General features: G+C 38.8%; 2 protein-coding genes across 2 annotated transcripts in view; one reads left to right on the forward strand and one right to left on the reverse strand.

Annotated features, from left to right (window-relative positions):
• itgb4 (integrin, beta 4) overlaps nt 1-11040 on the forward strand; it is a 181826-nt gene that overhangs the window by 160660 nt on the left and 10126 nt on the right. The window lies entirely within an intron of this gene.
• trim65 (tripartite motif containing 65) overlaps nt 1-11040 on the reverse strand; it is a 42504-nt gene that overhangs the window by 20158 nt on the left and 11306 nt on the right. Inside the window, exons 2-4 of the mRNA XM_037691197.1 lie at nt 5511-5556; nt 961-1376; nt 760-855 (exon numbers count right to left, since the gene is read on the reverse strand). Of these exons, the coding sequence (XP_037547125.1) occupies nt 760-855; nt 961-1374 (510 nt within the window). The 5' untranslated portion in view covers nt 1375-1376; nt 5511-5556. The remainder of the gene's footprint in view (nt 1-759; nt 856-960; nt 1377-5510; nt 5557-11040) is intronic.

Genomic DNA, 11040 nt, shown 5'->3' on the forward strand with positions numbered 1-11040 from the left:
CTCCATGGTCTTCTGTCTCATCTTCTGCTCATGCTGAGTCCATTTTTGAAAAATGACAAAATATAACTCCTAAAACTGCTAAAACTTGATGCCACTTCGTTTTTATTTTTATTTACAGAAGAAGAAGAAGACGTGTCTTCAGAGGTTTTGTGTCGTTTCTTTCAGTAGTTCTTGGTGCAGCGCCCCCACAGGCGCGTGGGGGAACAGGTTGGTTTAACAGTTTGGCTCGACTGCACAATGCAATGTGAATGCAAACGCAGCAGCTCAAATGTAAAAAAAAGGTCATGAATATTGGTCCCGAACCGAACCGAGTCTACCGGACTATCTGGTGTGAAAACGACCTAAATTAGACCAGACACTTGTTGATGGAATACAAAGAGCGTGGCTGAGGTTCAGCTTGTTAAACAGACACTTAACCAAATATGAGTGGGGGTGTATGGATATATTTGAACCTGAATGCATCATTTTGTCTTTCTGTGGATTAGAAAATTAATCAACAACCACATCAGACTTGCACACCCAGTTCTTGTTTATAAAAAGTGCTGAAGTTAAAGGGTTTCTTTTTAATTCTACTCTGGAAGAAAAAGCTTCAGCTGAATCATTAAAACTTCAAAGTTAATGACATTTATGTTTCTGATGAGGGGATGGAAACTTCTGGCTTTAACCGTGTCCACAGTGAGCTCTGAGTTTTGAAGGATTATAAACGCCTCTTTAACATAATTAACTTTTTATTCAGATATATAAAAAGTGAAACAGCACCTGAGCGTGATTGATATTCTCAGCCAAGTCATGTATGCTTCTCTGCGTCTCTTCAAGCAGCTTCTCCACTTCTTTACTCTTTTTTAGCAGCAGCAGCTGTGGACAAAACATCACATAAAGAAAAAAAACAAGGTTTTATTGTATAATTGTTCTGAATGGACTTCCAACAGTTCAGCCTGCAGTTGCCTGATGTTGACGTACCTCCTGAGAGTCCCGCTCTTCCTCCAACAAGACCTTCTTGTGGTCCGTGCACTCTTCAATGCCACACTGGCAGCACACAGACATTTTGTCCTGCCTGCAGTAATAAACCAGAGGCTTTTTGTGGCGAACGCACAGCAGCACGCCCACCTTCACCCGAGGCTCTCTGCACGAGGAGGCAGGGCTGTTTGCAGCCTCAGTGAGGACCGACAGGGACGTGTTTCGGTTCAGACTCGGCCTGGTGGTAAACTCTGCGTTGCAGATGGGACACTTTGGACCAATTTTCGACTCCCTCAAGGTGTCCCAGTGAGTGCTGATGCAGTGTTCACAGAATGTGTGGCCACAGGGGATGGTTACCGGAACATGGAAGCATTCCAGACATATGGCGCAGGTTAAATTTGGATCGTGAGACTCCATGTCTGCAAAAAAGAAAACCCTCGTGAGTTACTGCATTAGATCTGAAGATAATACTCAAATGTGTAATTGTTGTGAAGACCAGTACCAAAAAATCAAAGTAAGAAACCCGTTCTTATGCATTTTTTAACTCATTGTATTGATGTTTGATGTGTACTTGAGCAAATGCCATCTACTATGCGTGTTTGTTGATACACAGAAACATCCAAAGTGACTGAAAACAGGTCAACAACCTAAGAGCTGTTCAAGAAATGTGACAGTCAGCTGGATTGAACCTAATGATTTCTTTGTTTACATAAAGTGCAGACCCACATTCTTGAGAAACTCTTTAAAACTAGCGCAGGATAATCTAACAAGGTTGAGTCAGGTCCTCTGGACAGATTATTCTCGTTGAAATGTTCATCTTTTATCCAAAATACTTCTTCAGTTTGAGGAGCTGCAACAAACTCAGACTTAATAGCTAAATAAAACCAATGCAGACATCCAACATTTTTCAGTCAGGTCATCTGGACAGTTTCTTTTTTTGTGCTGAAACGTTTCACCTTCCATCCAGAAGGCTTCATCAGTCAAGGAAACACACAACACAAAACTAATTCTTCCCCCAAACAGCTTACTCCAAAGTGGAACAACCCAGTTATGTTGGTGCTAAGATGGTCTCTTTGTCACGCCCTCCTCCTCAATGCCGGCCCTCTTCCTTGTTGACAGTCATGTATACCTGGATGACAGTCGTGTATACCTGGATGACAGTCGTGTATACCTGGATGACAGTCGTGTATACCTGGATGACAGTCGTGTATACCTGGATGACAGTCGTGTATACCTTGTATACCTGGATTATTGAGCATGGACTTTGTTGTTTTCAACCAGTTTGACACGACTGTCAACAAGGAAGAGGGCTGGCAATGGAGGAGGGGGCGTGACAAAGAGACTTCTTAGCACCAACATAACTGGTTTGTTCCACTTTGAAGTAAGCTGTTTGGGGGAAGAATCAGTTTTGTAATAATAATAATAATGAATTTAATTTGTAACGCACTTTTCATTAACAAAAATCTCAAAGTGCTACAGAGTGCAACTAAAATCAATCAGTTTTGTGTTGTGTGTTTCCTTGACTGATGAAGCCTTCTGGATGGAAGGTGAAACGTTTCAGTACAAAAAAAGAAACTGTCCAGATGACCTGACTGAAAAATGTTGGGATTGTATACCTGGATTATTGAGCCTGGACTTTGTTGTTTTCAATGCAGACATGTTTTTGTTTTTAGTTTTCTACACCACCCTACAATCTACAGTAGCTGTTTTTTTGTTACATTTTCTTTAAATACCATTTTATTTTCACTTATAAAAAAAATAAATCTCAATTTGTACGCATCCTTTATGATTGTCCATTGTTGTCATCATTCTTTGTTAAAATCAGGTCTCTCTTGTAAATGAGTCCCCGAGGCTCAATGGGATTAATCTGAATAAATAAAGGTTGAATAAATAAATAGCACAAATGGCACTGTCTACTCGCTGAAAGCTGGGGGTGGTGGACCGTATGGTTCTGTCAAAAGATGGGGGAGGGGAAAAGCAGAGCATCTTCGTTATGATACCTTGTTTTTGATTGACACGGCATCACCATCTGCCCCTCGAAACATTAGCTGAACAAAAAGCATCCAACTATAAATTGATCTGGATCTACACCTGGACCAGTTGGTGCTTTTGTGAATAGCAAGCGGCCATCAGAGCACTAACGATTTATTGTTAGGTTGATGGTCCTACTTTTGCATGTGAACAACTACGCTGGTGTAGATTCTCAGTCATCCAGGACATGGTAAATAAAAAAAACTAACGGTTCAAGACAAAAACAACTGGACTTCTATTCTGTAGCTGAAGACGTTTCTCTTCTCATCCGAGGAGATTAGTCAATTCAAAGAACAGGGAGTGAGGGGTTCAAGTTATAAAGCTGAGGTGTTCTGTAAACTGGATTCACATGCAGATTGACCTCACACTCCTCACAATAGAGGGTCATTAGGACTTTGTTAGTCTGACTCATAGAGGAGCCACTCTGGTTCCATGAAGGTCTTGAGTGGAGTGAAAATGACTGGGTATCAGTCCTTAAGGCTTCCACAGATTTGGCTTTAGCCACGCGGATTCTGCGCACACTGTTCGCAGACTGTTCGCAGACTGTTGAGACTTCATACTTGACTGTCCACCCTGATGGGCTGCAGACCAGCTCTGCAGGCAAGCGGTGTTTACCCTCGGGACAAATTGAGGTCACCAATTGATCATTGATCAACCAATTGATCCCACCACGCTCCCTGAGGTCAGCGGACCAGTTGCTCCTCACAGTTCCAGGAACTCGTCTTAAGCGCAGAGGTGACAGGGCCTTCTCTGTAGCAGGACCAAGACTCTGGAACGAGTTACCTCTGCTTGTCAGACAGGCCCCGTCCCTCTCGGTTTTCAAGTCCCGTTTAAAAACTCACTACTATTCAGTAGCTTTCAACACCAGATTATCTGTGTTTTGATCCTGTATGCTCCACACTGGTTAGTCGTCATTATCTGCATCGTTTTTTGTCTATATTCTGATTTACCTCATTTTGTATTTTGCTTTGTGTGTTACCTGTTGTTCTGTCTGTACAGCACTTTGGTTGGCCTTGTAGCTGTTTTAAGTGCTTTATAAATAAAGTGGTATGGTATGGTATTTGTTGACACGCCTACTGGATTGATTGACAGGTCGCAAAAAATACAATAGCTGGCAGCAAGCCGCAGCGGTGTTCTGTGTTTATATGTTGTTAATAAAAAGTTCTTAAAAAAAAGAAAACAGGGAGCGCTGGCCCTGCAGCCCACACATTGGACCAGCCCACCAGGAAATCTCCAGACCCTCCTGCAGCCATGCTGGACCTGATTTTAATTCCCACGTGACCAATTCCTTAATTTCTCACAGTTTCAGTCATGGCATCAATGGAGGAGGAGGAAGAGATCGTTTGCATCTTGGCAAAAAACAAAAGAAAAGGCCATTAAACCAGATCAGGGATGAAGAAAAGGAATATAATAGACTGGTGTTGTTGCATACAAAACAGTCCGTCGCCGGGCAGTTTATTGTGCGACACAGAGTACGCGGTCGTAAAAATTGATCTTTGCGTGGACATGACCAGCAGACATCCGCTTCGAGTCCATGTAGTCCACCTCCAGTACGCGTGGACCTCCGCGGAGTGAAGTACACCCAAGTCTGTGGAGGCCTTTAAGCTCCATTATAGGTTTTTGAAATCTGAAATCTGAGACCTTCTCATCTGTTTAAAGAAGGCTTCTTTTAATATAAATGTCTTCCTTCACCTCCCTCTCAAACCATCTGTCTTCTCGGTCCAAAATGTGAACATTTTGGTCCTCCAACGTCCCTTATCCTTGAGGTGCAGGTGAACCGTTGAGTCTTGTCCTGAAGAGCTGCTCTCCTGTGTTGAGCCATGCGTCTGAAGAAGCTGTTTGGTTTCTGGACATTCCTCGCTGCACTGAACTGCAGACACCACACCATCTGATGTGTTCTGTCTGAGAGTCCTACTGGGTTTGAACTGTACTGGGATGTTGTGTTTGGAGAAAATCTTTCTGAGTTTCTCAGATGTGAACCAGTTCTGGATGTCACCAGCAAACTGGTTGAGCAACTATGAAAGGGGCAGTTTATTGCAGCTCCTCAGACTGAAGAAGTATTTTGGTTTAAAAACAAACCTTTTCAACACAGAACAATCCTCCAGCCAGAGGACCTGACTTAACTTTGTTTTATTTATCTACCTGGATTATTGAGCATGTATCAGGACATAGATCAGGATAACCTTTCATTGTTTTATTTGATAGTTTGTAATGAGGATTTTTAAGGAAAAGAGAATGTTGATGCTTAGTGAGACAGAAATTAAGCAGAATTTACACGTTACTTTAGTTTTTCAGATGCCAGAACATCACAGCACCATGAAGCAGCATCAGAGATTGTAGCTAATCGATTTAGCTCGGAGGAAGGGGAAGCTGTTAGCCTACACTGAGGACTTTTATTGGCCATAACTCTCCCGGAGACAAATATTATGTCAAAATATTTAAACAATAAAACGACACGAATAAAGACCAATTAATACTCTCGGTATTCAACTGTATCACAGTAAAAACAGTGTAATTCTTACCTTTTCGAAGGATTCGTCTGAGCAGAGCGACGGAGAGGAAGCGTCTCTGGTGACGTCATACGCAAACAGTACGTCACGTTCTGACGCATGCGCAGTAGTCCAGGCACAGATATCATCTAATGACTAGATACAGCATTGACCGCTATCGTCTATTAGCGCTGACGAACTGTAGGGCCGCCGAAGGGCTGGACAAGATGGCGGGTTGAGCGGCCGTGTTTTCTAGAGCTCGCAGCGCAAGTCCTAAATTTATCTTGTCTTTTTAAGTTAACTCTCCACCTAATCTAACAAAATGGCTTCCCAAAACATTAATAAGGCACTCAAGCCTAAAGTTGACTCGAAAAAGAAAGAAGCAGCTTCTAATAAAGACCACGGCTATAGCATGGATACCTCCACTCAAAATAAAAGGGAACGAGGCGACTCTGCGCCCCCAACCCCAAGCAAGACAGCAGGAGAAAAGAGACTCAAGTCAGGTGAAGATGACGAAGCGGAGGAAATCTCTCTCAGAGACATAATGAAAGGTATTGTGACGCTCGGAGAGAAAGTGGACAATATTGAACAACAGGTGACACACAGCAGTGTTATGCTTGCTAGCCTAGCCAAAGCGGTGGAATTTAATGCTAATGAAGTTAAGGAGTGCAAGGCAAAGGTTAAAGAGCTGGAAAAGCAAGGTAAAAAACTGCAAGAGGAGAATGCTGATCTTAAAAAGAGACTCAGAGAACAGGAAAGATATGGAATGAGATGGAGCCTTCGCATAAAAGGCTTGAAGGAGGAGAAAGATGAGGACATCAGGGCTGTGGTCATACAGACTCTGAAGCACATCGTTCCTGATTCTGTGTCAAGGCTGGAGCAGGAAGTGGATGTTGTACACCGACTGGGACGGAAGATAGACAACAAACACAGAAATGTCATTGTGATGTTCACACGAAGAGTAATGAAGGAAGAAGTCTGGAGGAAGACCAAAACATCCACTTACTGCAGAGAGATGGGCATCAAGTTTGCTGAAATGCTACCCAAAGAAGACTGGGAGGAGAGAAATCGTCTGTGGCCACTTATTGATCAAGCTAGGAAAGCAGGAAAGGTGGCCTATTTTCGTGGCCCCTTTGGTTATATTGATGGGCGCCAAATCAGAATGGAAGGTAACGCAGACTAAATAAGATGGAGATGTAGATCTTGATAAAGGACTTGCAACTGCAACGCTTCATTTTAAGTTTTTCTACTTACTGAATATCATTTCTTGGTATTCAGTTTAACAGAGTTCTTTTAGCTTTTCTATTCTAGGATCTTTTTTGTTGTTTTTAATGTTAAATGAGAACATTTCATTTGGTTCACTCAATGTTAGAGGTTTAAAAGACATTGTTAAAAGGAAAGCATTATTTTTGTTCTCAAAAGGACAGAAGTCAAACTGTTTTTTATTTCAAGAGACTCACTCTTCAAGTACAGATGAAACTTTTTGGGCTAACCAGTGGGGTGACAGGATTTTATTTAGCCATGGTACAAACCGAACTGGTGGTGTTGCAATTTGTTTTAAAAAATTTCCTGGGGAAATTCTGACACACAAAGGAGATACAAATGGACATTGGTTAACAGTGGTGACTAGAATTGATCAGTTAGTCCTCATAATAGTTAATGTTTATGGCTTTAATAATGACATTTTAAACCGAACTCTATTGGAAGAGTTGTCTCAAGTTATACTGGAATTTAAAACTCGGTACCTCACTGACCATGTTATTCTAGGAGGGGATTGGAATATGACTTCAAATGAATGGCGGGACAGGTGTCCTCCAAGATTAGGCAGACAACAATATAATGCTCTGATAAATACTTTTATGACAGATAACAACCTAACTGATGTGTGGAGAACACTGAACCCAGGGCGTACTGAATATTCATGGATAAAACCTAATGGGCAATGTAGGTCTAGACTAGACTACTGGTTAATAAGTGATTACCTGTTAGCATGCACCACAGATTCTGCTATTTCTAAGGCGCCACTGACTGACCATTGCTATGTAAGCTTAATGATGGGACCTAGTATAAAGACAAAGAGACATAAAGGCTATTGGAAATTTAATGCCAGCTTATTAGACAATGAGGAATATTGTACTAGGATTAAAAAAATTATTAAGCAAGTTGAAGCTGATCACTCAATTATAGATGATATAAATAAGTGGGAATTCTTAAAATACAAAATACGATTGGATACAATATATTTCAGCAAAGAACTTAGGAAAAAAGAAAAACAATATGAATGTGATTTATTCAGAGAAATTAATCAAATATGTAACTCTTCTGATTCAAATAGTCCATTATTAATTGAACTACAAACGAAATTAGATGCTCTATATCTGCGAAGGGCAAAGGGTGCTTATATCAGGTCGAGGGCAAGATGGATGGAAGATGGAGAAAAAAATTCTTCATATTTTAGTCGTTTAGAAAAAAGTAGACAACAAAGGAACTCTATAACAACTTTATTGATCGATGATGAAGAATGCAATGACAATAAGATTATAGGAAAAGAAGTTTTTGAATTTTTTTCTAATTTGTATTCCACCAACTTTTCTATAGATGACTCCAATTGCCTTTTTGAGAAAATCCAAAACAAGATTCCACAAATTGAAGAGTCATTTAAAATTTTGTGTGAGTCAGAAATTAGACCAGAGGAACTAGAGACTATGGTCTTTAAAATGCACTTAAATAAATCACCAGGTACTGATGGTCTCACAACCAATTTTTATCGATTTTTTTGGAATGATATTAAAAATCTTCTATTTAGGGCTATAAATGCATGCATAATGAGAAAGATGTTAACTCCTAGTATGAAAGAAGGTTTAATTTCTCTAATTCCCAAATCTGGTAAAGATAAACGATTAATAAATAATCTTAGACCAATTACTTTGCTAAACACAGACTATAAAATTCTCTCTGGGGTTGTTGCTGCAAGATTAAAAGAAGGGATCTCAACAATAATTAGCGAAACACAATCTGGGTTTTTAAAAGGTCGATCAATACACAATAATATTCGACTTGTGTTAGATCTGCTTGACTATAGTGACTTGTTTAATGAAGGGGGTTTTATATTATTCTTAGACTTTTACAAAGCTTTTGACTGTGTTGAACACCCTTTTATAATGCAGACTCTGGCCTGTTTTGGTTTTGGACAAAATTTTCTTAACGTTGTGGGAATGCTTTATAATGACATTAACAGCTCAGTCTCTCTGAATTACGGTACCAGCCCTAGATTCAAGGTTAAAAGAGGTATAAGACAAGGTTGTCCCTCGTCCCCTTTACTGTTTATTATGGTAGCTGAAGTGTTATCAGTTTTAATCAAGACTAGTAACATTGAAGGCATTAACATATTTGGAAAACATATAATAATAAGTCAGTTGGCTGACGACACAACTTTGTTTTTAAAGAGCAGCAGTCAAATCCCATTAGTGTTACAAACTATAGATTGTTTCTCTAAAGCCTCCGGTTTGCAATTAAATATAGATAAATGTGAAATTCTAACCATTCAGGAATTTCCTTTGCAAACACTGTATAATATAAAAGTAAGCAAAGAGGTGAAATATTTAGGAATATTGATCTGTAAAGATAAAGCGGTGTCTGAGAAGAATAATATTCATAATAACATTGAAAAATATCAATCAATTTTAAGTAGATGGATTCCAAGGGACATTACCATCTTTGGAAGAATCCTCCTAACCAAAATGGATGGCTTATCCAGGCTGATCTATCCAGCGTATTCTCTGTCTGTCCCGCCTGATACTGTCAAAGCCATAAACAGAATCAACTTTAATTTTGTATGGAAAAACAAATGTCATTATATTAGAAAAGAAGATATGGTCAAAAACTATGAGGAAGGTGGTGGTAATGTAATCGATTTTAACTCCATGAACGGTGTTCTAAAACTTAATTGGCTGAAATCATTTTATAACCATTCACAGTCTTTCTGGTTTGTGATTCCTAATTTTGTTTTTCAAACTGTAGGTGGAATTGATTTTCTCTTGAGATGCGACTTCGACTATAATAAGTTACCCATCAAACTGTCAGACTTTCATCAACAAGTCCTGCTCTATTGGAAACTCCTGTACAAACATAATTTCACACCCCATAATACTCCGGTCTGGAACAACAGGTATATATTGTTGAATAGAAAATCAGTATTTTTAGAAAACTTATATTTGAAGGGCATTTGGGCCGTTTCACATTTCATGGATGACAGTGGTGTTATATTATCGTTCGAAGAATTTTGTTTGAAGTTCAATCTTGCTTTTGATGTCAAGATTTATAATAAGATGATAAAAGCAATTCCAGCAGCTCTGAAATCAATGGTTAAAGAAGATGTGTGTCATTCCAAAACTTCCCCTGTTCTGAGTCAACTGTATATAGAAGATATAGAATTTAAAGATAAGAAATTGACAAATAAGTTGACTCGGAGAATTTTACAAAAGGAATTGTACCCTGGTCAGGTTAAACGGCAGTATATTCTTAAAGATTATAGATTAGATGTAATCTCTAAAATTAGAACAAAATATATTTCTTTTCCCCTTCCTCCAAAAGTAAAGGAAGTCCATTTTAAAATTCTAAACAGTATCTACCCAACTAACGCATTTTTAAAGATTAGATTTAAATTTGACACTGCTGGGTGCTCATTCTGCCACGATGAAGATGAAGTTCTGGATCATCTTTTCTTCCAGTGTTGTGTCACACAAGACTTTTGGAGCAGAATGTGGGGTTGGCTCCAGGACCAAGGAGTTGAACTGCCAGCTTTGAGTCTAACAATAATCAAATTTGGTATATATTTTCAAAACTCCAAAACAGAATTTTTAATCAATAATTTAGTTTTATTGGGAAAGTTTTTTGTTCATAAATGCAGATTTTTTAAAGTTAACCCAAATTTAAGTCATTGGAAAAATTTCCTATTTTGTTTTCGTGAGTCTTTAAATTTAGTTAAAAGTAAATCTGCCCAACAACTTTGTAGTTTGATTAACAACTTTGATTTGGCTTAAACCTCGGTGTTTGTTTCATGTTCATTCTTTGTTTATTTTGTTTTGTTGTTTGTTTGTTTTGGGGTTTTTTTTTTTGCTTTGAGTGCATGCAATTCAACCTGTGAAAACTGAGTTTTGTGCTGATGTTGTTGCCTTGTTTTGTTTGTAAACTGATGTTTCAAATAAAGTTTAAAAAAAAAAAAAAAAAAAAAAAAAAAAAAAAACTGTAGGGCCGCCATCTCGGAGCGGTCGACCGCTCCACTCAGTGTAACCTGTTTCTCAGGAGCAATGAAGTATTTGCGCGTTTAATCAGTCAGAGCTAAATACTAAACTCATTCTCACGATTTTTTCCTCTGTAAATCTCAGGAGTACAGCCATTAAAGCTGAACACATGGTTCAGTGTATTTAAATATTCTTGGTGGGGTTAACATTAACACTAATAAAATATTCTTATGACACGTTTGCAAAACTCACAGTCACTGATACATTTTTATTAAGATATATATATATATATATATATATATATATATATATATATATAT

The sequence above is a fragment of the Nematolebias whitei genome, chromosome 17 (assembly GCF_014905685.2).
Source record: "Nematolebias whitei isolate Nwh7 chromosome 17, NemWhi1, whole genome shotgun sequence".
Taxonomy (NCBI): Eukaryota; Metazoa; Chordata; class Actinopteri; order Cyprinodontiformes; family Rivulidae; genus Nematolebias; species Nematolebias whitei.